At 72.0% G+C, this 26,783-nt stretch overlaps 2 protein-coding genes across 7 annotated transcripts; one reads left to right on the forward strand and one right to left on the reverse strand.

Annotated features, from left to right (window-relative positions):
* The first annotated feature begins 1,986 nt into the window (after positions 1-1,986).
* TRAF2 (TNF receptor associated factor 2) lies at positions 1,987-18,286 on the forward strand. Of its 2 annotated transcripts, XM_045846515.1 has the most exons (11): positions 1,987-2,049; positions 7,286-7,501; positions 8,026-8,104; positions 8,295-8,393; positions 11,063-11,224; positions 12,053-12,127; positions 13,383-13,457; positions 14,865-15,179; positions 15,577-15,754; positions 16,121-16,269; positions 16,664-18,286. In XM_045846515.1, exons 2-11 carry the CDS (start codon positions 7,314-7,316, stop codon positions 16,880-16,882), a joined length of 1,539 nt encoding a protein of 512 aa, XP_045702471.1. In that variant the 5' UTR covers positions 1,987-2,049; positions 7,286-7,313; the 3' UTR covers positions 16,883-18,286. The 2 variants fall into 2 exon arrangements, with proteins under 2 accessions (XP_045702471.1, XP_045702472.1); XM_045846516.1 differs by lacking the exon at positions 11,063-11,224.
* A 3,788-nt stretch (positions 18,287-22,074) lies between these two features.
* On the reverse strand, positions 22,075-26,662 carry FBXW5 (F-box and WD repeat domain containing 5). 5 transcript variants are annotated; one of them, XM_045846284.1, is made up of 9 exons: positions 26,468-26,662; positions 25,294-25,509; positions 24,854-25,011; positions 24,195-24,369; positions 23,938-24,086; positions 23,447-23,864; positions 23,113-23,260; positions 22,831-23,043; positions 22,075-22,745 (listed from the first exon to the last, which is right to left on the reverse strand). In XM_045846284.1, exons 2-9 carry the CDS (start codon positions 25,484-25,486, stop codon positions 22,508-22,510), a joined length of 1,692 nt encoding a protein of 563 aa, XP_045702240.1. In that variant the 5' UTR covers positions 25,487-25,509; positions 26,468-26,662; the 3' UTR covers positions 22,075-22,507. The 5 variants fall into 5 exon arrangements, with proteins under 5 accessions (XP_045702240.1, XP_045702241.1, XP_045702243.1 ...); XM_045846285.1 differs by lacking the exon at positions 26,468-26,662 and adding an exon at positions 26,283-26,434; XM_045846287.1 differs by lacking the exon at positions 26,468-26,662 and adding an exon at positions 26,318-26,421.
* Between the last annotated feature and the right edge of the window lie 121 nt (positions 26,663-26,783).

Here is a 26,783-nt window from a genome sequence, read left to right on the forward strand (position 1 = left end):
CCCAGGGCAGCTGCCCCAGGCCTGCACCCTTCCTTACCCCGGACCTCAGCCCGGGTCGCCTCCCAGGGCTGTCCCAGGTGCCTCCTGGCTCCTCCCCAGTCGTAGCTGTCTCTGTGGACCGAGTTTTGCTTTCTTTTTGGCAGGAAGGAGCCTGCCTGGGAATCCCCTGAACGGCCCAAAGGCCAGAGTGAGTCATCCCTTCCCAGCCTGCCAGGACAGAGGTGTCACTCCCTCCCAGCTGACTGGAGGGGGCGGGGCGGCCCCTTTCTGGTCAGGGCCATGCCACCAAGGCTCCCTCTCCCTCCGTGAAAGCCTGGTGTCAGAGTCAAATTAAAAAAAAAAAAGTGTGTGCATGAGAATGCTGTAAAAGCAGCAACGTTTACAATGAGCAAAAGCGTTTTCACGCCAGAAGTGCTGGCAAGTCCACAGGCGGCTGGCAGCCTTCCCAGCGGGCGAGACCGTGCTTGTGAAATCTCTGGACACTGGGCAGGCAGTGCTTCTGCTCCGGCCCTGACCTGGAGGAGTGACACTCCCGGAACCCACTGCAGAAGTCAGGCGGGTGATTTCCTAACTTTAACCCCGAAGGAAGCAGGTGCTGCAACGGAACCTCTTCTTTGCGAGAAGGACAGACGACTTCCTGCTGAGCGGCCGCTGGGCTCCCAGAGACCGGGAGGGGAAACTTCCCCCTACCTGAGACCACACACACAGCCGCGTGGCTGCAGGTGGGAGGTTTCCACGGTGGCTTCTGGCCAACTCAGCCTCCAGTCCGGAACCCATATCGGAGGCAGGGCGGCCTGGCCACCGCAGTTTCCCGGGGACGCGGTGTTTGGGGTGGGGGAATTCCAGCAGCAAACCAGGTGGTCTTAGGCAGCGTGATGCAAGCACTCCCGCCCTCTCGTGGGCTGTTCACGTCGGAGAACTTCAAAGCCTGCCCATTCTTCGGCTTACTGCGTCCTCCGGCAGTTGCTTCGGATGGCCCCTGGGAGTGGAGGTGCCAGAGGTGCTGTGTGACTGGGCACAAGGAAGCGCGTCTGTCTGAGCTTCTGCTCCCTCTTCTGCAAAACGAAGAGTGAATTCCTGCTCTCGGGTCCCTGGTGTGAGATGAGATGCTGTTCCTCGGCTGGGTGGACAGGCCCGAGCTTTCCCAGATGGACAGGCCACCAGTTCGGCCTCGGCGCTCCCCTGGCACAAGGGAAGCAGACTGGCCACAGGCCCTGCACGCTTAGAGGCAGTGCTGGGGTCAGCACTCGGCCCTCCCAGCGCTGCCCCCTTTTCCCCCTGGCCCAGACCACTGCCTTCTTTCCAGATGTTTCCATTTGTATCCACATTTCTGTGTGTCTGGAGGCCATAGGCTGTGCATTTTTTTGTTGGTGGCAAAATTCACGTAACGTAGTAAAATTCTCCATTTAAACTACACAATCGTGTCATTTGCACATCCGTAAATCGGGCGGCCGTCACCACTGTCTGGTTCTAGAACACTTCCCCCGAGGAGACCCCGTCGCCTTCATACCCTGGAGAGGAGCGGGGCTTTTTCGTCCTTTTTCTTATAAACGTAACTCAAGCTGGGGAGGGGGGGGAGCGGGGCGGGGAAGGCGCCTCCGCGGTGCCCTCGGCCTCGGCGTGACCCTTCGTGGACACCGGCCAGGTTCTCCAGAGGTGAGGAGCAGCGAGGGGTTTGCTGCGGGAGTCCCAGTCCTCTCGCGACGCGCGGAGCTCCGCGGAAACCGAGCCCCGCGGGCTCCGCTGGGGAAACCCGAGGGGTGAATGAATGAAGTATGACGTCACGACACCGCCAGCCAATCGGCGCCCGTTGCGGCTCGTTGCGTGCTTCTGGTGGGCTTTCTTGTCAGTCCGTCAAAGGAAGGCGGAGACGGAGGGGCGGGGTAGAAATCTGGCCAATCGGAGCCCGCTGCGGCTCCCCGGGTGCTCTGGTAGGCTCTTGTGTCAGTCCGTCAGGAGGGCTCGGGGGCGGGCCCTCGGCAGCGGTGGCGGCGGTGGCGGCGGCACCGGCAGGGCGGGAGCGCAGGTCTGGCCGCGCGGCGACCGTTGGTGAGTGGGACCGCCTGGGTTGACGTCGGGGTCGGGGGGGATCGGCGATCGCGGTCCGGGCGGGGGCGCGCGATGCTGGGAGGCCGGGCAGGGAGGCTGGGCCGCACCGCCGCCGCCGCGCGGGCCCGAGGGGATTTTTCGAGGCGCGGGAACCGGAAACTGAAAGTCGGCGCGGGGCCGGGGCAGGAAAGTTCGCGAACGCCCGCGGGCGCCCCGCCGGGAGTCCACGCCGCGGGGCCCCGGCGCGGGGTCCACACGGCCGGGTCACGATGCAGGGTCAGGGCCCGGGCGCACAGCGCAGCCTCTTCCCCGGCGTCGCTGTCCCGAGCCCCCGCTGCGGCCTGTGGGCGTCCCACCCCTTCCTCCCCCGGCCGGAGCGGAGCGCTCACCTGCCGCTACCTGGTCCCCTCTTCCTGCCCGCAGAGGGGCCTCCCCCCGACCTGTCGCGGTGTGCACGAGTCCTCGCACCTCGGGCCAGCGCCCGGGCCTCCCGGCCGGCCCTTCGCCGCCCCCCCTCGCCGCGGCCTAGCTCCCGGCCCCCGCCGTCCGCCCACCCGCCTGCCCCCAAACTCCGCTTCCTGCCCCTGCCCTGGCGCCCGCGCCCGCGCCCTCGCCGCCGGTCCCGGCCTCCCATTCATTCTGCCGTTCGTGGAAGCGTTCCTCGGTCCGCTCACGTCAGGGTGGCGGTCGGGGTGCTCGGGTCAGCCCGCAGCCGGCCCCCGGCCCCCGGCCCGGGGAAGCCCGAGCGGAGGCCGGGTGGTCTCTTCGGGCCTCTGGACCTGGCGCGCTCCCTGGGACGGCGCGCCGGCCCCCTCTCGCACGGGAGCGCCAGGGGGCGGGACGCGGCTCACGCTGCTGGAGGTGCCTGGTGAGGACACGGACTTGGCCGCAACACGGGCCTCCCGCCCGCCGGGATCCAGCGTGGAGGCAGCTGCCCGAGGGATGGAGCCTGGAGTCGGGCGCGCGGGGGTGGCTCTTGGGTCACAGAGCGGCAGGCCTCGATGGCGACAGGGGAGGCCCCAGGGCAGCTGCCCAGGAGAGCAGGCACTCCGCGGGAGCCTAGCAGAGCCCGGCCATGCGGGGCCTGCCTCCCTGCCCGCAGGAGGTGCCCAGGGGCGGCTTGTCACGGAGGAGAGCTGCGATGTGAAGTGCTCCCAGCCAACCCGGAATTGTTGCTTGAGTGTTGTTTAAACAGCCTTATTGCAGTATAATTTACGCACCACAAAATTTACTGTTGCTTGAGTTTCAAACGAGCAAAGTCCCAATAGCTGCTCTTCCTGGAGCCTCCTCCTAGCAGCCGAGGCGGCCAGTGTCCTCACAGGTCAGGCCGCTGCTCTCCAGGCCCAGCCCCGTGCCCCCGCTCAGCCCCCCAGGCTGCGGCTCCCAGAGGCTCTCCTGGGCCTCTGCTCTGTGCCTGCCGGTCCTGTGTCCTGGGACAGCCCTCCCTGTGTCCCCCTGCGCCCAGACCGCTGCCACCTGGGCTGCACTGTGCCACGTGGCCCCGTTGACTCCAGGAGCAGTGACGCCCGTCCCCCCAGCACCGTGCGGGATCTGCGGCTGGAGCCGGGACAGTAGAGCCAGTGGCGGGTGGGCAGGGAAGGGGACGGGCGTGCCTCTGTGTGTGGCGGTGGCGTGGGGGAGGGGCTGTCAGCCGGGCCTCTCTCTGTAGGAGTTTCTACACTCACTGGGGAAATTAACCTGAGTGTCGTTCCTCTGGGGACCCGAGGAATACGTTGTTCTGATAGTGTCCGGGGACCGGGGCGCGGGATGTACAGCGACCACTCATTGCTAGAAAAGGCACTTTCTCGAGGAAGAAGGCCTTTTCACCGTGAGTTCTCAGCGTAGGGTCTGCGGCCCCCGCCCCCTACCCCCGACGGGGGGAACGCCGGCCTCCCCACCTGCCCTCCAGCCGGTACACACCGACGGGGCGTGGCCTGGCAGGTGGGTTTCCACGCGTGAGCAGGGGAGTGCGGGAAGGTCCAGGGAGCAAAATCCAGAAAGACGCACCCACCGGCCCCGCGGGTATGCCAAGAGTGGGCGCAGCCTCTGTCTGTCCTCGAGTCCGCACTTGCTCGGGGTGCCCCGTCCTCCCGTGCGCCGGGCCGCGTGTCCGCAGGGAGGGCACACCACGGCCCGGCGGCTGGGCCTGGGCGCGGTGAGGCAGGCTCAGCAGAAGCTGCCCCCGAGAGCTGAGACGTGTCTGGCGTCGACCAGGAGCAGGGTGGGGACCGTGTCCGCTGCGGGGCCCAGCAGGGGTGGAGGTGGCGTTTACACGGTGGTCTCGGGGACTGGCAGTGATTAGACGGGGAACACAGCCGGGGAGGAGGGGAGGAGAGGGGTGACTCAGCTCGCAGGAATGGCTGGCGCGGGTCCCGGGGGCCCTGCTGTGGGCCAGGTTAGTGGATGCACGGGGCTGGGAGCCTGGGGAGCAGCCGGGAGCCACTTGTGTACCCGCTGCTCAGGCCAGGGCCCCTCCTCCCCCCGCCCCCCGCCCCACCTCCTGGCGCTCGCATCCTAGAAGGGACGGGCAGTGAGGGTCCTCGGGGAGGCTGCCCGTGAGCAGAGACCCTCCGGCTGGCAGGGTGGAGCTGGGACGTCTTGGGGAGGAGCGAGCGGCCCAGCCGCGTGGTGAGGCCCCTCTGGTGGCCAGGAGGGCCTGGAGAGGCCGCGGCAGCGAGCCTGGTCCCCGCAGACAGGGCCAGGGCCTGGAGGTGGCAGCGCGGTCAGAGCCCGGCAGCCGGTGGAGGGGTGGCACTGGGCTTACGGGCACGCTGGAGGGGCGGGTGAGAGGGGTGCGGTCTGTGAGAATCTGGCCCCGGCAACTGGAGGGGGCGTGCGCCCGCCCTGGACACCCCCCACTGGGGGACAGGGGGACAGACAAGAGGAGCGGGCGGCCATCTGGGCCACGGGAGACGGGACGGAACTGCTGCGTCGCGATGAGCCAGCCTCCCCCGTCGGCGGCAGCCCCGGCGTTCAGCAGGGGGAGGGGGTGTGTTGGCGCCGCAGGGAACGGGGGCGGGGGGGCTGGCTGCAGGGCCAGGGGGCCTCCCAGCCGCGTGTGAGCTGGGGGGGACGGCTGTTGGCCGTGCGCCCGTCACCTGCCTGGCGTGATGCTGGCCTGAGAGCAGGCGGCCCCCGTGCGAAGCTGCGGGGGGACCGCGCGTCCCCTCGTGAGGGGCTCACACTGAGGCCGCGAGGGGGTGAGCTTCGTGAGTCCCTTAGGTGGGCCTGTCGCGGGGCCCGGCTGTGCAGGGCGGAGGCTGCTGTCGGAGGGACGGTGAGTCTGTGAGGTTCGTGCTGGCACTAGGGACTCGCTAGGGTGAGGCCCGGGTGGGGGTGGCAGCACGGTGCGCGCCCCCCGGCGCGAGCCTGTGCTGCGCGTCTGATGGGACCTGGGTCTGGGCGGCACCGACCACTGCGCCAGCTCGGCTGTCTCCCAGGGGCCGTCGCTGGTCTCGGGTGGTCGCACAGCCAGGGGCAGCCACCTGGGGGGGAGGCGCGGGGGCCGGGCGGGGGCTCCCTGTCTCTCCAGCGTGCCCCCCGCCGGCCCCGAGGTGCACTCTCCACCCCAAACGCTCTGTGACCCCGGTCCTGTGGGGTTTTCAGGGGCTCCGCCATGAAGCACGACGGGTCAGCGCACGGCCCCCGAGGGGCTTGGGAGCCGTGTGCCAGGGCCGGGGAAGGAGCCCACACAAGCATCCGACACGTCACATGCTGCCGCTCCAAAGTCCCGCTGTCCCCGCTGTCCCCGCGCCCCTCGCCGTGGGGGGCATTGCCTGACCTTGATGCGTAGACCCGAAGTCCCTCCGTGAGCACGCCCTGTACGCGGAAAAGGTGCCTTTGACACGGGCGGCTGCCGTGGGAGCCGGCGCACTCCCGTCAGGGGTGTGTTTGGGGACGGGAGGCTCTGTGAACGACGGGGCTTGTGGGTCTCGTTTGTGCCACCGCACCCGAGAGTCGGGGCAGGGGGTGACGTGGAAGCTCAAAAGCACACCCCGCCGCCGAAGGGGTGGCCAGCCAGCTGAGAGCTGCGCCCCGGCCGGGGCCTCGTCTGGCGTGCAGGCGGAGTGTGGTGGACGCGAGGGGCAGAGCCCGGTCTGACGGCCGGACGTGGCGGCACCCTCCCTGGGCGCCCAGCGCGCAGCCCGCCTTCCCGTTGCCCGCAGGGAGCGCCTGTGACCCGAGTCCCGCGCCCTTGGTGCTCTGTTCCCCTCGTCACAGCAAGCGCGCAGCGGGGTTTCGACCAGCAGAGCGCGGCCCCTTGTCCCTTCTCAGTGACACCGTGACCCCCGTGTCTGGCGCGGCCGGAGCAGCGACCGTAAGCCGCGAGCGGTTCGTGGAGTCCGTCTGGCGGCGTGGCCGGGGGGAGTGGGACAGACCGCGCGGTCTGTCCCCCGTGCGCGCGGGGCCGATCGCAGAGGGGCCCCGGCAGCGCTCTCGGCGCAGCGGGACTGTGAGGCCGGCCCCGCCCGGAGGATGCGTTCTCGGTGCCGCCGTCTCACGCTCTGCGTTTGTGTCTGCGTCTGCGCCCGCGGGCTGGCGCGGGCGGGTCGTCCGGCCGTGGGGTGCGTGGGAGGGTGGACCAGGGTCCAGGGTGGCCCCGTGCCCGGAAAGCCCGTGGACTGCGAGCGAGCGAGCGACAAGTGTGCCCTCGCGTGGAGTGGCCCTGGGCACAGCGTCTGCCGGGGCCGGGGGTCTCGCCAGGCCGGGAGACTGGTGGGCCGCGCATGGCCCTCGGGTGTGAGGCTCCTTCCCCAGGGCCAGGGCCCCCCCCCACCGTGAAGACTCAGAGCAGCCCCGCCTGTCGCTGTGTCCTGCGGTGCCCGCAGAGGCGGGCGGTCCGCCTGGGTCTCAAGTGTCCTGGAGGGGCAGCGCTCCACGCCCAGGGGCTGCTGGGCAGTGTCGGCAGGGAGGTGGCGTCCTCCGTGCTCAGACGCGGGCCGGGTGCGGTGGAGGACAGCCTGCCGGCCTGGGGGCTGCCGGGGGGGGGGGCGTGCGGGGGCCAGCCGGGTGCTGGGGGCAGGGCGCCCCTGCGGCCGGGCCCGCTGTCTGTGTGGTGACGGAGGCAGGGCCGGGCCGTCTCCCAGGCTTCCCGGAGCGCTCGGGACCCGCCTCTCAGGTTCTTGCCCCCCCCCCCCCCGTCGGCCTGACCGCCAGGCCGGCCGCTCTCCCCGGAGGGTCGCGGTGGAGCCGGGTGCCCCGCAGGACGGCCCTGACGCGCTCCGCCCCTCCCCAGGGCTCGGTGTTCCCGGGGCTCGGCTCCCATGGCTGCGGCCAGCGTGACCCCTCCCGGCACCCTGGACGCGCTGCAGTTCGGCTTCTCGAGGACCGTGCTGGGCACCAAGCTGGAGGACAAGTACCTGTGCTCCGCCTGCAAGAACGTCCTGCGCAGGCCCTTCCAGGCGCAGTGCGGCCACCGCTACTGCTCCTTCTGCCTGAGCAGCATCCTCAGGTACGGGGGGGGGGGGGGCGGTTGGGCGGCGGGCGGGCTGGGCGCAGGGCTGCGGGGGCCGGGGCGGGGCGCGGTGGAGCAGGTGCGCCCCAGGAGCTGCGCTCTGGGCCAGCCCAGGCTGACGCGGGAGTGGGGGCGGGGCTGCAGCCGGCGTGTGGGGGGCCGGGCGCTGCCGCGGATGGTTTCTGCGGGTCCCCCGCCCTGGCAGCGCCGGCTCGCTGCTCTAGGCCACGGATGCACGCCGAGCGCACGCGGGGCCTGCGGGGAGGTCTGCCTGGTGGGCCCCCGGGGGCGGGCTGGTGGCGCAGCGAGTGGGCCGCGCCTGCCTCTGAGCGGGAGCGCCTTGCTCGCGGGGGGCGGCCGTCCGAGGAGCCGGCCTCCCCGCTGTTCTGCGCCTTCTGAACCTCACGCTGACCCGTGCGTGGTCGCTGACGTGGGAACGGTGAGGACACGTGGGCGGTGCGGGCCAGTGGACGCGCCGCGTGCCCGCGGCGGCAGTGCTCACACGGCGTCCCCTCCGCCAGCTCCGGGCCCCAGAACTGCGCCGCCTGCGTGCAGGAGGGCATATACGAAGAGGGCGTCTCGATTCTGGAGAGCAGCTCGGTAAGCGGAGGGTTCTGCACCTGCGCTCGCGCTTCCTCCGACGCCGACGGCAGATGGAGCCTCGGCCGCTGGAGACGACCCGCCGCCGCGGGGGCGCCCGGTGTGGACGGGTTGGGCCCGGAGGACCTGGGCCGGCGGGGCCGGCGGCGCGGGCGGGAGGGGGCTTCACGCGCGGCCACGCCCTCCGCAGGCTTTCCCGGACAATGCTGCCCGCAGGGAGGTGGAGAGCCTGCCGGCCGTCTGCCCCAGCGAGGGCTGCACCTGGAAGGGGACCCTCAAAGAGTACGAGGTAGGGCCTCCCTGTGCGGGCTCGGCCTGGGGGGGGCGGATGGGAGGGCCTCTCCCACGCACCGCGGTGGCCCCGGAGCCTGCACAACTCCTCCCGGGTGTGTGGGCGGGGGCCGGGGTGCCGGTAACACGCCCGCGGGGACCCGGCCGTGCGGAGCGCAGACCGGCTCCTCGGAACCTCGAGTGCGGGGGCCCCGTCCGCGCAGGAGACCAGCCTTCTGGCTCGGTGGGCTCCTCTGTCGGGTCGGCAGGCCAGGCTGCACGGGCCTCCCGGGGCCGCAGAGAGGCCCCTGGCCTGGGCGGGCAGGGCTGGTGCGCCAGGCTTCTCCGCGGCCGGCCTCTGCCCGGCGCGGGGCTGGTGTCCCTGCGTCGGCTCTCTGAGCTTGTGTGTGGCGGGTGTCTGGCCCAGCCCCGCCGCCTGGAGGCTGGGAGGTGCCCCAGCGTGTCCGGTGGTCTGTCACCTTCTTCCTAACGAGTGCCCTTTGCCACCACGTCTGGGGGGTCACTCGCACGCGAGGTTCGCAGCAGCCATGGGCCCGCCGAGGACGAAGGGACAAACGAGACTTGACGAGTTCAGGCCACGGGCTGGCGCGCGGCCAGGAGCAGGAAGGGGCCCGACCCGGCCGGAGCTCGGACAGGCCTGGAGGGCGCTGGGCCCGGGAGGAGGGGCCCTGGGGGTCCCTGGGGGAGCCCCACTCGGAGCCTGGACGCGCAGTGGTGGCGACCCGGGGCGGGGTCGGTGTGCAGAGGGACAGGCCGGGCTCTGCGGGCGGCGAGGCCAGGTTCTCCCGTGGTCGGGCGCGCTCCCCCCGGGTGGCACAGCCCGGCGTGGGCCTGGCACTGAGCCAGTGGCCGGGACAGCGGGGAGGGGCGTCGGGTCTGCGCGGGAATCCTGGGGCCCTGGGGGGCTTCTCCCTGCCTCTCCCTGCCACTTGCTGCTCTTGCCCTCCGGGCGGCCCGGCTGCGTGCGTGGTCTTGGGGCGTCCGACTGCCTGCTGTGTTCTGCCAGAGAAGCAGCCGGGCCGGGAGGCGGTGGGGGGGCCTCCTGGAGGTGGACAGGGAGACGCGCCGGGGCCTGTGCGCGGAGCCCTCCGGCCCCCCCCCCCCGGAGCAGAGGCTCCTGCCCTGTGGACGGAGGCCTGGCCGCCCCGAGGCCGCTGTGCTGCACCCTCAGAGACGGGCGCCGCTGCTGCGTCCGGACCTGCAGCTGTTCCTGCCGTTCAGGGGGCCTCGGGGTCTCTCCTGGGCGGGGCGGGCCGTGTCAGGCCTGGGGGGACTGAGAGGCCCCCGGGGACGGGTGGGCTGACCCCCGTTCCTGACTCTTCTGTGGTCTCTGCCACCTCCAGGCCTGTGGCGGCCTCCAGCCGAGGCCAGGGACGGCAGCCAGCCAGCCCTGGGCTCCCGAGGCACGCGGGCTGGAAAGTCCCTGGCTGCCCCGAGCTCCGGAAAGTCCCCGAGAGCCGGTTCGGTCATGTGGGAGGGGGGTGCTGCCCCGGGACACACTGGCCGCGGCCTTCGACATGCCGACCAACCTCCCCCACCTGTCCACGCCTCGGGGCGCAGTGCCCCCCGCCCGCCCCGCCCGGCTGGGGCCCGCGGTCACGTCGGAGCCGGTGTGGGAGCTGGTGCGGCCCCGCTCGGGGCGGCTCGGCCCTGGGGTGGCGCCGTGGGTGTGCACGCTGCGGTGCAGGTGGACGGCTGCGCCCCCGCGGCGGTGTCGGTGCCGCCCGGGAGCTCAGGGGAGCATCAGTGCCTGGCCCTCGGGGCGTGTCTGGTGCCGACCGCGGCCACGCCTCTGGGGGGAGGGGCCTCAGGGCGGGGGCAGCGGGCTGGGCGTTCCTCTCCGCTCTGTACTCAGCCCCTCGTCGGGACTCTCTGGAGCCCCCCGGGGGTGGGGAGCCGGTGGGGCCTGTTCTGGGCAGAGGTGGCCTCCTGTCGCTGCTGCAGACTCGGACCTGGGGGCAGGCGGGCAGGTGTGACTTCCCCCCCTCCCCCTGTCCCCTATGCCCTCGGGCCCCTGCACCCTCGGGCCCCTGCCCGGCAGCGCCTGCGCTCTCCAGGGGCCTCGCGCCCTGGCCGGGGGCTGCGCCGAGGTCTCTGCTGAGGCCCGGTGGGGTCTGCTGCGCTGACTGCCTGGTGCTCGGTGTGGCCCCGGCCCGGCCCTGTGCTCAAGGCTCACCGGGCGGGGGGACCCCTGCCCAGGAGGCCACAGTGTCCTCTGGGTGTGGGAGGCCCCGCGGGGCTGAGCCCGGAGGAGCGTGCACTCTGGGGAGGAGGGGTGCGGGGCGTCAGGTCTCCCCTCGGGCCGCTCCCCTCGAGGCCCGGCCCGGGCTGCCTGTGGCAGCGGGTCCCTCGGGCTGCTGAGGGTCCCAGGGAGGCCTGCCTGGAGGGGTGGTCAGGGGTCAGGGCGCTTGCTCCAGGAGGCGCGAGGGGGCTCTGAGAGGAGGCGTGGGTGCGGCCGGCTGGAGTGGGTCCTGGCCCCTGGCCCCCGGCCTGGAGCGGAGGTGGAGGACGGTCCCGATTCTCGGCGCCTGGCGTGTGGCCGTCGCCAGCACCGTGGGGCTGCCAAGGGGGGAGCCACGGCTGGGTGGCCGTCGGCAGGACGTGTGCGGTGTGGCCGCCACGGTGTCCGGGGGCGCCCTGTGGACACGGTGCTCCCTGTGTTGCCAGAGCTGCCACGAAGGACACTGCCCCTTCCTGCTGACCGAGTGCCCGGCGTGCAGGAGCCTGGTGCGCCTCGGCGAGAAGGAGCGGCACGCGGAGCAGGAGTGCCCGCAGCGGAGCCTCAGCTGCCGGCACTGCAGGGCCCCCTGCTGCGGCGCCGACGTGGAGGTGAGGGCAGGCGGGGCGTCGCCGGGGGGCCCCGTGGCAGGGGGTGGGGGTGGGGGTGGGGCGCGAGGGCCGGCCCGTCCTCTCGAGGGGCTGCTTCGGTTCAGGAAGCTCACACCCACGGGTGGGGCAGGGGCAGCATGGGCCTCGGCCCGCTCCCGGGGCCGGGTCGGCGTCCCTGTGCCGGGCTGACGAGGCAGGTCCCAGGGGTCCCGTCCCGACCTGCCTCTGAGTGCCGCTGCCACGCCCAGACGGACGGCGGCTCCTTGCCGCCTCCCCGTGGCGGTCGTGGTCGTGGGCCGCACTCCGACGTGGCTGCGTGGCCTCTCTGCACCGTGGGCAGGTCCCCATGGGCGTCTCTCCCTCGCGTGTGAGCACAGGAGAGGCTGGCCAGTCCGTGCTGGCCCGCAGGGTGTCCCTCACGTGTCCCTCTGTCCCCCCTCCCGAGGAACCCGAGGCCTGGAGGCTGGTCTGGGCCGGCCCGCCGGGTGGGCGCCAGGCGCTTGCAGCGTCGCAGGGTCTCTGAGACGCTGCGGCTGGCCGGTCCGTCCCCAGAAAGCCCCGCGGTGCCCACCTCGGCCAGCATGGCCGTCTGCACCGCGAGGGCCCGTCTTGGTCAGGCTGCAGACAGGCTCGGGCGGCCGCCGGAGGAGAGGAGGGTCTCACGGCTCTGAGGCTCCCCGGGGCCCGTGGGACCCGCCAGTGCCGGTGCCATCGTCGAGGCGGGGTCTTGGGGGGCCGAGGGCCCGCCACGTGCCCAGGTGCCAGGCCCAGTCTCTGCGTCCGAGTCCCCCCACGTCCTCCCTGACGCTGCTGACGCTTCCCTTGAAGGCGCACCACGAGGTCTGCCCCAAGTTCCCCCTGACGTGTGACGTCTGCGGCAAGAAGAAGATCCCACGCGAGAAGGTGAGCCGTGTGCGGGGGCCCGGCCGTGGGCCTCTTCTCTGCTGCCCCTTTGGCGATGGGGAGAGTGGGCATGGGGCGGCCCCCCCTCCCTGGCCCTGCACCCACAGCGCGGGTTGGGCACAGGCCGCGGGCGCCCGGCTGTGGGAGAGGTCCCCGCCGGGGTCTGAGCTGCCGCGCCCGGTGGGTCCCCACCTCCGGTGCTCACAGCCCATCTGCCGCGGAAACCCTTCGTCCCTCCAGACGCACAGCACGGGGCTCGCCGCGCGGGCCGGTCTGAGGGCACCCCCGCCCCGGCTCACCGCCCTCCTGCCAGCCGGCTCCTGCGTCTCCGGCTGCTGTTGAGCGTTGGGGCCGCTCTTTCCGAGAGGGGCTGCCGGGTGGGGATGGGGGTCGCCGAGGGCGGAGCCCTCGCCTGGCGGGGAGGTGGGCTCCGCCGGCCCCAGGGTGCCGCATCCGGCCTCACGCCTGCGTGGCGGGGAGACGGTTTCTGGGGCGGTTTCCAATGGCGTGTCCCAAACGTGAGCACGGTGAGCGCATTTTTGCTGCGAGGTTACCGGTGTCTCTTGCACCCGAGGGAGCCCTGGCCCCTCCTGCCCGTCCCTTCTCGGAGGGGAGCTCCGTGTGGAGGCGATGCCCTCCACCCCCGCGCTCCGCCCGCTGCTGGCTTCGCCGGGAGGGCACTGCCCCGGGTCTCCGCTGCTCTGCGGGCCCCGACCCGGGTCGGGCCGTGCCCCTGTTCCCGGGGCCGCCGTTCCCCCGCCCCGGGCCCCCCTGGTGGGGGCCGCTGCTAGGGGTCCTGCGGCCGCTCCACGCATGGGAGCGGCCGTGTGTGCTGTGCTCCCTGAGTCTAGGGGCTGCGTGTCCGTGCGCGGCTGGCCCCCCTCCCGGCCCCTCTTTTCTGCTCTGGGGGTCCTGGCGCTGTTCTGGGTCAGGGCCGCAGGGGACTGGAGTGGGTGTCTGCCCCTGCCCCCCGCCCCCGGCCAGGCCGGCCCCTCCCCGTCCCCGGCCCTGTGGAAAACGGGCTCCCGGCCCCAGCGCCGGGCACTCCGCCCCGCTGAGCCCCAGACGGGGGGCAGGGGGAGAGGGGAGAGGTCTCTGCCTGTGTCCTGAGGTGTCGGCCCCCAGGCTGCACCACCCGGGTGTGGCTGCCGTGAGCATGCGGGTGTGTGTGTCTGCTCAGGGGTGCGTTGGGGTGCGTCGGGGTGCGCTCTGCCCAGCTGAGCGGTGCGGCTCTGGTGACGCCGCCCCCTCCTAGTTTCAGGACCACGTCCGGGCGTGCGGCGAGTGCCGGGCGCCCTGCCGGTTCCGGGACATCGGCTGCCCCGCAGTGGTGAGTCCGAGGGCTCTTGGGGGGCCCTGTCTCCCGCGCACATGCCCCCTCCCCACCGCCTGTGCCCCGCAGCAGGGCCCGCGGCCGCCCTGCCCGCTCTCCTCCCGCCGATCCCCTCGTCCTATGGCCCCGGCCTTGACCACCCCGCCTGCGGGGAGAGCACAGCGCCTCGCACCATCCTGCCGCCCAGGGGGCGTCGCAGACCCCAGCCCCACGCCAGTCCTGCACCTCCCGGGCGGCCCTGGCGGCTGGGACCTTGTCTCTCTGCCGCAGTCACCGGCCTGGCCGCCCTGCAGCACGCTGACTGCCCCCCGCCCCAGGACTTCGGCCCTCCCTGCTCTGCGCCCTGCTCTCTGGGCGGCTCCCCCTCCCGGGCAGCCCCCCGCCCACCAGCCCCCCGCCCAGCACCTGGTCCTGCTCCTGAGTGGTGGGACCCAGGCAGCATTTCTGGTGGCGGCCGTCCCCAGGGGGCCCTTGCCTTTTCTGGTCTGGGGTGTTTGGTTTTTGTTTCCCTTCTCTTTTTATTTATCCACTGTTGGAGAGAAGGGAAGGGAGAGAGAAAGAGAGAAACATCCATGTGTGTTTGCACCTCGTGCGCCCCCTGCTGGGGACCTGGCCTGCAACCCAGGCCTGTGCCCTGACTGGGAATCGAACCGGCGACCCCTTGGTTCTCAGGCCGGTGCTCAGCCCACTGAGCCACTCCAGCCGGGGCTGGCTCTTGGGTTCCTGAGGACAGACAGTGTGTGGGAGCAGTGCTGCCTCTGCCCCTCAGTCCGTCTGTCCGTCTGCTCCCGTTGCCGGGGAGACCCGGTGCAGGTGGCCCCGGCTCTGAGCTGGCGCCCCGGCCCAGGGCTTCGGCCTCCCAGAGGTCAGAGTGGACGTGTCACAGGTGTGGCGCCAGCCGACCTGTGGGAGACCTCGTGGGTCCGACCCGGCCGCGGGGCTGTGTCCCGTGTGGTGCACATGGCGGTCCCTGCGGCTCGTCCCAGGAGACCCCGGGACACGGGAGTCCCTTCCGGGTGCCTCCCACGCACGTTCGTGGTCTCTCCTTCCGGTCTTCGAGCGCGTCGGCCGCTCCGAGGCCCGCTGTGGGGGTTAGAAGGCGCGGGGCTCAGAGTCGGGGCTGCACGGGGAGCCGTTCCCTCCAGCCCCGGGGGGCCTGTCCGCGGCGTGCTCTCCCTGTCACCCTGAGCGCGAGCCGGCCGGACGGTGCGGTGGCGCGGTCCTGGGACACGGCTGGCTGCCGGCGGTGGCAGAGGGAGCGCGGGAGGCAGACGGGGCGGCCGAGTCCCTGGCGTGCACCCTCGCCTCCCCCCAGGCGTGTGCGCCCCCCCCCGCCCCCCGAGGCTGCCTGTCGGGCCGGGCCGCGTGCAGGCGTGAGGACGAGCCCCCCCGTCTGGACCGCAGGTGGAGGGCGAGAAGCAGCGGGAGCACGAGGGCCAGTGGCTCCGCGAGCACCTGGCCATGCTGCTGCGCGTCGTGGAGGCCGGGCCCCCGTCCCAGAGCCAGGGGGGCGGCCGGGAGGCCGGCGTGCCGGGCCCGGGGCTCCCTGCGGCCGCGGAGCTGCTGCGCAGGTGCGAGGCCCTGGAGCGGAAGACGGCCACCTTCGAGAACATCGTCTGCGTCTTGAACCGGGAGGTGGAGCGGGTGGCCATGACGGCCGAGGCCTGCGGCCGGCAGCACCGGCTGGACCAGGACCGGATCGAAGCCCTGAGCAACAAGGTCGGTGCCTGGCTGGAGCGCGGTGGGGCCCGGGCTGCGGGGGGACAGCCCGACCTCTGGCGCGGGCCCGCTCCCCGCCTGGGCCAGGTTCACCCGGGGGCCCGCCCTGGGGGCGTGTGCCTCGCTCTGTCGCTAGGACAGCCGCTGGACCCTCAGGCCGGGGGGTCAGGGGGGTGGGGGGGGTGGGGGCGGTGGGCTCACAGGGCGGAGCTGACCTGAGCGGCCGCCCCGGGGGCGCTCCGGAGCGTGGGGAGGCTGGAGGACCGGTGGGCGCCCGGGCGGCGGGAGGCGGTCTCGCGGGCGGGGCGGGGCGGGGCGGGGCGGGGCGGGGCGGGGCGGGGCGGGGCGGGGCGGGGCGGGGCGCCCGGCCCGCGCCCTCACGGCCCCCGGCCCCCAGGTGCAGCAGCTGGAGCGCAGCATCGGCCTGAAGGACCTGGCGGTGGCGGACCTGGAGCAGAAGGTCCGCGAGATGGAGGCGTCCACCTTCGACGGCGTGTTCGTCTGGAAGATCTCCGACTTCGCCCGGAAGCGCCAGGAGGCCGTGGCCGGCCGAGTGCCCGCCATCTTCTCCCCAGGTGCTGCCCCGGAGCGCGGGCCCGAGCTGCCGCCGTGCCGGGCGCCCACCTGCCGTCCTGCGAGCGGGTGGGGGCGGGGGGGCCTCGTGGAGCCGGTGCCCCTGCGCAGAGCGGCCCCCACCGCAGCAGGGCCTCCAGGAGGGGCAGCCGCGTCGGGCGGGCGTCCCCCGGCCAGGCCTGTCCCCACGTGCGCCGGCCCCTGCTCCGGCCCCTTCCCCCACCCCCAGCTCGTGGGTCTCCCGGCGGGTGGAGGGCGGGGAGGCGGCTGTTCTCCGCCTGTCCCTCCGGGGGGTGGCGGCGGGGGGAGGGGCCCAGTGCACCCAGCTGCGCCCCGCCCCCGCCTCATTTCCCCACCCCCCACCCCAGCCTTCTACACCAGCAGGTACGGCTACAAGATGTGTCTGCGCTTGTACCTGAACGGGGACGGCACGGGGCGGGGCACCCACCTGTCGCTCTTCTTCGTGGTGATGAGGGGCCCCAACGACGCCCTCCTGCGCTGGCCCTTCAACCAGAAGGTGCACCGACCGTCTGGGGGGGCCAGGGGGCCGAGCACGGGCCGGGGTGTGGGGACTGGCGCTCCGGTTCTGGCCCTGGGGCGTGCACTGGGCACTGCCACCGGGCGCTCTGGGGGTCGGCGGTGAGAGGTGCCACCTGGGAGTGGGAGAGCCGTGTCCGAGGCAGGGGCACGGGCGGGTCGAGGAGCCGGGGTCAGGGACGAGGCCAGAGCAGGGCCGGGGGCTTCTCCTGAGAGGAGCGCGGCGGGTGAGGAAACGCCCCGCGGAGGCCGTCGGTCGCCTGGGGCTGGGCCTCGGGCCTGCGGCCCTGGGCGGAACCGTCAGCTCCAGCCTGGGCCCCCGGGGGGAGGGGGGGAGAGGCAGGCTCACGCGGCCCCCGACGCTGTCCCCCCAGGTGACCCTGATGCTGCTCGACCAGGACAACCGGGAGCACGTGATCGACGCCTTCAAGCCCGACGTGACCTCCTCCTCCTTCCAGAGGCCCGTCGGCGACATGAACATCGCCAGCGGCTGCCCCCTCTTCTGCCCCGTCTCCAAGATGGAGGCCAAGAACTCCTACGTGCGCGATGACGCCGTCTTCATCAAGGCCATCGTGGACCTGACGGGGCTCTAGCCGCCTCTGCCGGGGCCAGGCAGCCTGGCCAGTGGCCCGGTGAGGAGCTGCCACGGTGGGCAGGAGCCGCCTCCGGGCAGGGTGCCCGGCCCAGGTTGGGCTGGGCCGCGGGCGGGAGAGCCCCCCGCCGGCCGTCCTGAGGGCCCTGGGAGCGCTCTGCGGCAGGGACGGCTGGGCGGGGCGAGCGGAGGGCCGGTGGGCCCCAGACGGAGGACCCCTGTGCCTGGTCCCGCCCTTGAACCCTGGGGAACAGGGACGGTCTCGGGCCTGGCGTGGCTCCGAGGGGGCCGCACTGCAGCCCGGCCCAGCCGGCGAGCAGCGAGGTGGCCCGAGTCCTCGGAGCGCCCGTGGCGCGTGGGTGCACGGTCGGGCCTGAGAGACGGGCGGGGTCTCAGCGGGGCCTCATTAAACCGTGGACCCGCTGTGGCGGTGGTGTCCGTCGCCTCCAGCCTGGGTCGTGGGGGCACACAGCGGCTCCCCGCTGACCTCCACGGCCCCTGCCTGCGCCTCCAGCTCTCGGGCAGCCCTGCGTGTCCCCGACGCCCCCGCCCTCGGCTTCCCAGAGGGCTGCGTGGGAGCAGCACACGGCCTCCTGGTCTGGGCCTGCCCCACCCTCCGTGCGGGGACCCCAGCTCTGGGGGAGCGGCCCCCGGCGTGGCCGGCGTTCAGGCATCTCACCGCGGCATTGCCCCCCGGCCCTGCTTCCCCGCACGGAGGAGTTGGACGGAGCACGGGATTCCCTGTCCCTGCCGGCTGGTTCGGCACCGGCCTCGGGCGGAGCTTGGTGGGCCTGGGTGGGGGCCTCCGCCGGCGGGGCGAAGACAGGCGGCCGTCCGTCTGGGTTCCCAGGACTGCGGCCCGAGGCCGGCTGGGGCTGCCCAGGCGCGTGGGCGAGAGCCCCGCCGGCACCGCCCGCACACCCGCCCGCCTGTCCCGAGAAATGGACGGAACGCACAGAGAAGGACGAGATGAGCACGCTTGCCCACGTCCTGGCGGCCACATGGGGCAGAGCGGCCACGCCTGCGGCTCGCCGGTCGGCTGGGTCGGCGTTCCCCTCCCGTGCCCTGTCCACCGAGGAGCCGGGTGCATCTGGGAGCTGCGGCGGGACTTGGACAGAGCTGCCAGCGGGCGCCCTCGCCTCCCAGACCCTGTGTGTCCGTCTGCCAGCCGGAGAGCGTCCCTGGGTTCCCGGGTGCTGGCCCGTGGTGGCGCCGCGGGACCGCGTGGCGGCGGCGGTGCACAGAGGGTGCACGTGTGGACACGAGTGTGGGACGGTCCCTCCCTGAGGGCAGTGCCGCGGACCGGTCCCTCGAAAGCCCTCGCCGTCCCTGGGGCTGAACACCCTGGTGTGTCCTGCCGGCGGGGAGCGCGGCTGTCAACACTGGGTTCGGCACTGGGCTTGCAGCTGGTGTGCGTGTGTGTTTATTTATGTGCACGTGAGGGCGGAACAGGCCGGTTAGAGTGAGGAGGTTTCGACACGGGTCAGAGGGGGCCGGGGCGGCCGCAGGAGGAAGGGTTGGGCAAGGGAGGGAGGAGGGAGGAGGGAGGGGTGAGGGCCTGCGTGGGCGGCGCTGCAGGGCTGGCGACTGCGGCTCCCGGCCCGCCCGGTGCGCAGGGTGCAGGTCAGGGCGGGCCGCCCTCGCCGACTGACTGGCTCAGGGAGGCCAAGTCCCCTGGAGGGAGACCCTGCGGGCGGGCCTGCCTGAGCCGCTTTGTCACCTCCCCAGAGGCGCCATCTCGCCCTCCACCCAGGGCCTCCCAAGTCCTACAGAGCTGCCTTCGCAACCCTCGTTTTAGGGCCCGGCCCAGCCCCTGGCAGTGACAGGTGTCCACGCCAGGCCTGTGCAGGCGGCACCCCCCCACGAGCGTGAAAGGCAGAGACCTGTACCGAAGACACAGGAGACACTGCTCACAGGACGAGGACGCCTCGGTCCCCTTCCGAGCTGGCCCCTTGGGACCTCCCGCGGTTCTCGCAGGCGCCGTCCGCTGCCCTTCGTGTTTTCCCGAATCCCATCGACGGTCCGAGGCCTCTCCCTCTCAGACGTGATTTTAGTTTTGGGAGAAGCCAGAAGTCGCAGGGTGCCAGATCGGGGTGGTAGGGGGCCTGCGTCACCTGGGTGATTTTGTTTGGCCAAAAAACCGCACGAGATGAGGCGCCTGAGCAGGCGTGTTGTGCCGAGGCTGTGGCCTTCTGAGTCACCCGAGCAGTTCCCGCAGAGGGCGTCCAAGCCTCACGCAAACCTGATGCGGGTTCGCCGCTCTCCTCGCTCAGTCGTTTCTGAATGTGACGGCCACGCAGTGCGCACGCTCACTCACTGGCGCCTGGCACACCCACTGACTAGTGCAGTGAAGTCGCCGTGGTTCACGCGTGTGCGTTCCAGTCCACTCTCCTTGGCCGCCCGGTGTCACCAACGTCACGCCAGCCATTCTCGTTGTGTTGACCATGGCTGGACTTTTTCCAGACGGACCTGTGTGAGCAGAGAGCACGGCACAGCCCGCGTGCCCCTTCCCCGGCACGCGGTTTGGAGGCCACAGGGCAGGTGGCCGCACGTCCTTCCTTCAGAGACACGAGGACACCCGGCCCCGTGGCCGGGCTGCTCTGTGCGCTCTTCCCTGAAGGGGCCGGGGGGCGTCTGCTGCGTGTGACTGGGACCCTCCCGCCTGTGCCGTGCGTCCGTCTCTCGGGAGGAGCTGCCGGGTGTCGTCCAGAGTGGCCGCACCCCGGCCGGGCGGGACTCTCGCTGGCCCCTCATGTTCCCCGCCGTCTAGGAAGTAGTAGCGCTCGCTTTTCAGCGTGACCCATGATCCTTGAGAACCCACTGGGGCCACAGCCCGCCCGGGCCGACCATGCAGGTGAGGGCGCCCCGGGCGCCCCTCGTCTCCAGGGAGGGACACCAGCCTGTGTCCGCCCGCCCTCACTGTCCGAGGGGACAGGAAGGCACAGCCCCCCGTCGCCCGGCCCGGCCCGGGTGGGGCGTCAGCTGCACGTTTGCTGCTGTCACGGGTGAGACACGTTGGTCCCCTGACGGTGGTTAAAGTCTGTCTCTGGTCGAGCCGCCCTGAGCGCATGGGCTCGGGAGCCCGGACGGGTGTCCCGTCCCCAGGGAGGGCGCTGCAGGGCCACCCGGCCAGCGTGGCCTGAACTCTCGGCCCCAGCCAGGGCGGCGCACTCCGGCCAGGGCACGCCTAGGGTGCAGGGTCCGTGCCCTGGGGCCCTGGGGCACTGAGGGGAGGCGGCCAGGTGGTGGTTCTCGTCCTCTAGACTCAGAAAGAAAATATTTAAAAAACTATATCACGAGAAACTGAAACCATGTTTCAGAGCAGCTTCTTGGGACCTGAATGTGCCCCCAACACACACACTCACACACACGTGTGCACACGTTCACACACACACACGGTCCCTCGGGACCCCGCCTCTGAGGTGCGGGGAAGGTGTCGGGAGGTGGGCCCGGGGCGGTGGCGAGGTCGTGAGGGGACTGGTGCCCGTCCTGTGAGGACCCCGAGGGTCTGCCCCCTGAGCAAGGGTGCCCCCACCCTGCCGGCACCTGCCCGCGGCCCTCCGCCCCAGAACCCAGGAGAGGGCTGCGGTGTGGGAGCCCTGGGGGGCTGGCAGCTGGAGCCCGCTGTGGTCCCGCCGGTGCTGGTGGCAGCACCCACGACGGCCCGCCCGCACGGGCGCCGCGCGCCTGCATGTGTGAGCAGTGTGTCGTCTCGGGGGGAGTGTCTGCTCTTTTCTGAGGATTTTTGGAGCGGGGAAAGGAGGGAGGAAGAGAGGGAAAGACACTCCTGTGTGGTTGCCTCTCCTGCGCCCCCTACTGGGGACCTGGCCCGAAACCCAGGCCTGTGTCCTGACTGGGAATCGAACCTGCGACCCTTTGGATCTGCAGGCCGGTGCGCATCCACTGAGCCACACCAGCCGGGGCTGTTCTGCCCATTCTTAAATTGAGTTGGTGGTTGGCCTACTGCTGAGTTTTGGGAGTCGTTTGTTTAGTCTCGGTGCAAGCTCTGTGTTTGGGTGCGTGACCTGCACACGTGTCCTCGGTCTGCAGCTTATCCCTTCACCCTCCTGACCGAGTGCTGTTCAGAGCAGACGCCATCCCCCCCGGCGAGGCCGTCGGCCAGTGCTCTCGCGGCGCATCGTGCGGGGTCTCGTGCGACCTCCCGTTTCTGGAGCCGCGGTAGCGCCTCCCCAGGTCACACTCCGACCTGCGGCCCAGCGGGTCCGCATCTGTCCAAGGTGTGGGGGCACGTCTGGGTCCGTTTCCGTGTTGCGCGTGGGTGGGCGGCTGTCCCAGCACCGCCTCTCCCTCCTCGCGCTGCTGTGAAGACCGGTCTGCCCCGTGGGTGGGCGGTGCCGTGTCCGGGTGTGGCCGGCACCGCCGCTGCCTTCTCGGGCAGGGTCCCGGCCGGGCAGCCCCGGTGGTGCGCCTCCGGCTTCGTGCTCGTGGTTCCGGGTTCGTGTGTGTGTTTCACCAGACTCGCCCTGCCCCTGCCTGCGGCCGTGCCGGACCCCACTGCCGCTGCCCCTGGGGCTGGGCCAGCCCCACGGAGCCCCTTTTGGGGGGCAGGGCCCCCGTGCCGGGTCTCGCAGTCTGCCGGCGGACAGGCGGGCTCGGACCCGGGGCCCCACGGTGGAACTCCGCCCACCCCGGGCATTTGTCAGGGCCAGCCCACGCACGGCCCCTTCGGCTGGGGTGAGAGGCCTCGGGGCCCAGCTGTGTCCCCTGGGGTCCAGGGGCTCGGCTGCTCTGTGCCCACCCGTGGCCGTGAGCTTCCCGAGTGCACTTCCTGTTTCTAGGAGCTGTGGGTTTTTCTGAGTCGGGGGGGGGGTGTTTTATGCCGAAACAGCCCTGTCACCTGTGAAGGGGACGGTGTCGCCCCTTCCTGCAGCCTGGCGGCAGGCAGAGCAGGCGGCGAGGGTGCTGGCCCTGCCTTGCTCCCGTCCAGGGCAGCCGCCCGGTCCTCCCGAGCCCGCTTGGACCTGCAGGTCCTTTGGTCCACGCGCCCGCCCATCAGGTTGGGCAGCCCCCACCCCGTCGGCAGAGCTCTGTCTTGACCGGCTGCTCTGGCCGTGCCTGCTCTGCGCCGTCAGCCCGCCGGTGTGTGTGGGCCCCCGGGGTACCGGCCGGCCCGCCCCGCGGCTGCCGACGGCGGACTTGCGCCTGGGCCAGCACAGAGACTGGACGGCGACGGGCTGTTGCCAGCTGTTTATTCAGGTCCTGAGCAGTGACCAGTGACACGCGGTTCGCCGGGGCTACTGCAGCAGGCGGACTCGCATCGCTGACGGGAGTGGGAGCCGGGGACCCACCGGCCGGCCAAGCGCAGTGTGCTGACGCCCCAGGGCCCGGGCCTGGGGGACGAGCGGTGAAGAGTGGGAATCCCAGTATCCTGTGTGCCCCAAGTCGGCCCCAGGGGCCCCCCAGCGCCCCAGTGCTAAGCGTCAAGGCTGTGGGAGGCGGTGTGCGTGTGCTAGCGTGGCGGGGGCCGGGCCGTCCGCTCCGTGCCGGACCCCCTCCCTAAGGCGTTGCCGCTGCGAGCTCCCCTGCCGCCCACGCAGTCCGGGCAGCAGCGTGGCCGTGCGAAAGAGCTCCAGCCTCCGGGGTGTCCTCCTTCCTGGCCGACCCCTCAGCGCCGCTGGCCGGCGAACCAGGAGAAGAAGCTGCGCGGGCGCGGGGCCTCGTGGACGCGCACGGTGCGCGGCGAGCGCCAGGCTTTGATGGTGGCGTCGTCGCTGGCGGTCAGCAGGAGCTCCTGCTCCTGGGGGCTGAAGACCACCGAGTTGACCACGTCCTGGTGCTGCAGCTTGGCCAGACAGATGTTGTAGTGGCGGTCCCAGATGTAGCCGTGCCGGTCCTCCGCGCCGCTGCGGGGCAGCCTGGGGTGAGCCCCTGCGCGCCACACTGGTCGCCGCCCCACCGCCGCCCCCGCCCCCGGCCACGCGCCCCCACCTGGCCACGAAGTCCCTGCTGACGTCCAGGAAGATGAAGAAGCACTCGTCGTTGGGCGTGTAGGCGCGGTGCGCGCGCAGGGCCCGCTTCACCTCCCGCATGGTCTTGAGGTCGAACACCAGCAGGTCGATCTCCTCCGCGATGGGCGGTGGCTGCATGGGGTCGGCCACCACCGAGCCGCTGGGCCAGGCGCGGCTGTTCACGTACAGGTACCTGGGGGGAGACAGCGCGCTCACGCGTGCGCCGGGGCCCTCAGGCGCCCCGGCCCAGCACCGCGCGCACCTGTGGTCCGGGGACAGGCCCATGCCGACGATGTGCCCGCGCACGTCGATCACGTGGTCCAGGGCGTCGAAGAAGGCGTCGGAGCCCCGCCCCTCGCCCAGCACGGGCCCCGCGGTGGTCATCTGGTGCGGTAAGATGTGCTTGATGCCTGCGGAGGGGCCAGGTGAAGGACCCGCCACTCCCCGGCGCCCGCGGCCCCCTCCCCCGCGCCCACGGCCCCTCCGCGCCCGCGGGCCCTGCTCTCCGGGAGCGGGACCGGGCTGGGCCCATCACAGACATGAAGCTACCGTGCCCAGCGCTCTGGGGGCTGAACACTGGCCCTGCCCGCAGTTACCGATCTGGTGTGGCGAGTAGGTGAGGCAGCCCGTGGTGAAGATGAGGAGCTTGTCCAGGGCGCTGGCCGCGCCGCACTCCGGGGGCTTGGTGCGGCCCTGGGCCAGCAGCTCCGCCACCTTGGTCTCCAGCGCGCACTCCGCCAGCTGCGGGTGCGTCTGCCGGTCCAGGAGTTGCCGGCAGCCCTTCTTGGCCCCCGGTGGGGCCGGGCCAGCTGCCTGGTCCTCGTCCTCGTCCTCGTCCTCGACGTCACCACCGAGGTCAAAGACGCGGCCGGGGGACGCGCCCGCATCCAGCAGGAGGTCGGGGCTGTCGAAGCGACTGCAGTCTGCCACCATCACCGTGCGGATGGTGCTGGCGTTGAGGTTCTGGATTTTAAAGAGCCGCTTCACCACGTTGACGTTCTCCGACTCAATGTCCTGGGGGGGGGGGCGGTGGGTGACGGGCCAGCTCAAGGAGAGGGGATCCCCACCGACGGGTGCCCACCCGCACCTGGAAGGCGTTGTTGAGCCAGAGCACCGAGCAGGAGGTGATGTCTCCGATGCGGTGCAGGTTCCCCGAGATCAGGTTCGTCTCCGTGAGCCAGCAGCCGAACACGTCGTAAGGCTTGTTGCGGACACGGGACAGCAGCGTGAAGTTGTCTGCGGGGAGCAGACAGAGGGCTGCCCAAGGGAGGGGCGGGGCCTGGGGAGGGCGGGGCGAACCCTGGGGGAGGGGCCGAGGCCCTGCGCGCGCAGGCCCGCTCTCACCGAGGCTGATGACGGCGATCTCGCCGGAGGAGGCGTTGTGGGGCCCCAGGAACACCCCCGAGGCCAGCAGCAGCGAGTCGTCCTGGTTGAACTGGGAGAACTGGGTGTAGCTCCAGTTGTAGGGTCGCATGTCCGCGCTGTGCAGCAGCGAGATGCGCAGGTCGTTCTTCCAGATCTGCGCGCGGGCAGGGTGTGAGTGGGCACCCGGAACCCCCTGGGCGCCCCGCCCTCTGGCCCAAGCCGGTGCCCGGAAGCACCATCACGGTGGCTCAGAAGGGCCAGCGTGGCAGCTTCTTGGTCCTGGCTGTCAGCCCACCCCACGGATTGCCTGTGGCGTGCCCCCTACTGGGGACCTGGCTTGGGACCCAGGCATGTGCCCTGGCTGGGAATCAAACCTATGATCCTTTGGTTCGCACACCTACTCGATCCACTGAGCCACACCAGCCAGAGCGCCATTGGCAGTTTTGACCTTCCCCATCCAGCCCCCTGTCCTGTGTGCTCCTGGCTGAGGTGCCTCTCCCCTGGCCTGGCCCTCTCTGTGGGGACCTGGCAGACTGGGCACCTCTCATCTCCAGCCTCTCTCTTCCAGCTGGGTGGGCTGCCAGGCTTCAGGCCCATCCCCCTGTGGCAGGGTGGAGACAGGCCCGGGCCACCCTCACCTTCACGGTGCAGTCCTTGGAGCAGGAGGCGAACCGGTAGCCCGAGTGGGAGAAGCTGAGGTGCAGCACCTGGTCAGTGTGCTCCCTGAGCGTCTGCACCTCCACGCAGGGCACCGTGTCGTAGAGCCGCTGGAACTCCTCGTACCAGGAGGTGGCCGCTACAAGGCACGAGGCGGGGGGCTCTCGCTGCTGGGGCCCAACAGAGTGGGGGCCAGCACTGCCCCTGGAGTGCACTAATCACCGCTCTGGCCTAAGTGGGGCACGCTCCCTGCACCCCCAACCCCAGTGTGGCCCCGCCCACCCTTGGCCTCCTGCTGGGCCCTGCACTCCCCAGCGTGGCCTGGCTGTGCCCCTTCGATGTGAGGACCTGGGGGTGGAGGGCGGGCTCGCCTCCCACCCAGCCGGCCCAGTGGGCAGCAGGGCCATGTGCCAGGGCTGACCTGGGTGTCGGGGCACGTCGCGGGCCACCCGGTAGTATCGGTAGAACTGCTCCCTCCAGAGGAACTCGTCCCGGGACACGGCCTGCCACTGGCGGCACACCAGCCCTGCGGCCAGCACGTCCGCAGGGCCCAGGCTCAGGAAGATCTGGTAGACCAGGCAGGCGGGGAGCAGGGGCGTGTCCCCCTCATCCATCGTGACATTCTGCCCGGGCGGCCCTGAAACCCAGCACGACTGCCTTAGCTGCCAGTTGGTCCAGGGAGGATGCTGGCCCCCTCGCCGAGGAGAGGTACCGAGCCCTGGGGGCGCAGAGGCACCCCAGGCCTGTCCTCCAGCCCCACCCACTGCCCTGTTGGGCATTTTGCTAGACTGAGCGTGTGTGGATGGCCAGCGGGCACTGCCCACCCAGCCGAGGGGCCAACAGCTTCACCAAGCCTCCCTGGACAAGCCCTGCTCCCCGGCCACCAGCTCTGGTGGCGCCCCCAGCAAGTCCCCGAGTCCCCGGGACAGGCAGCTTCGGGGCAAGCAGCAGGCACTCTGCGGCACCTCCGAGCCTGGTCCATCCTGAGGGGCAGCGTGGGGCGGGCCTCCAGGGACCCCAGTCGCACCTTCACCCCAAAACGTTCTAGGTCTTGGGGACAGGCCTCAGGTTAGGCCCTCTGACCCCCCCCCCCACACACACACACGTAGACACGGGGGGACATCTGGGTGCCAGGGCAGGCGACCGCCCCGAGGCCAAGAAACGAAGCGCCCGCTGCGCCCTGCCGTCCCTTTGACCTCTCCTCCCCGAGCCTCGGAGCTGTCAGGCTGAGACAGAGACTTCCTTCCCAGGAGGGGTTTGGGGCCCGCCCCGGACGCCGCCAGGGGCACCAGCCGGCCCTCGGTCTCTGTCCCTCGGCCTAGGGGAGCCCTGCCGGGCGGTCTGCGGGCCGGCGCGGCCACCGCCGGCGGAGCTGGGGGCGGGGCGGGGAACGCCGGCGCCCCCTCCCACCTTCCCTCCGAGGGGCTTCCGGGGGCGGGGCCTACGGGCTCATTCATTGGCTGAGGGTGCGGCGGGGGGCTGGGGACCGGTGACCAGGCTTCGGGGACCGCTGACGACGCTCTCCGGGGCCGGGGCCGGGTCATGACACTCCCCGGGGCCGAGTGACGTCGTTTCCGGGGGCTACGCGCACTCACCGCGGCCGCCTCCGGCCGACTGCGCTGCCCCCGCCCCGGCGCCCTGCCTCGGCCCACCGGCCCGGTTCCGCCCGCCGCCGCGTCTCTAAGATGGAGCCGCCAGGCCGCCGCCACGAGCCCCGAGGCACCGGTGGCCGCGGAGGGCCGAGCGCTCGCAGCCTGCGTCAGCTGCGCCTGCGCGCCGGGCCCGGGGGCTCGGCGGTGCTTCGTGCGCCTGCGCGCTCGGGTGCGCTCGGAAGAGCGCCCCTGGCGCCCGGGAGGAGCGGGTGCTGCGCGCGGGGTCGAGGCCGTGCGTTCCCGACCCGGCTCTGGCGCC

The sequence above is a fragment of the Phyllostomus hastatus genome, unplaced genomic scaffold (genome assembly GCF_019186645.2).
Source record: "Phyllostomus hastatus isolate PE091 unplaced genomic scaffold, TTU_PhHast_1.1 phas_contig_495, whole genome shotgun sequence".
NCBI classification, from domain to species: domain Eukaryota; kingdom Metazoa; phylum Chordata; class Mammalia; order Chiroptera; family Phyllostomidae; genus Phyllostomus; species Phyllostomus hastatus.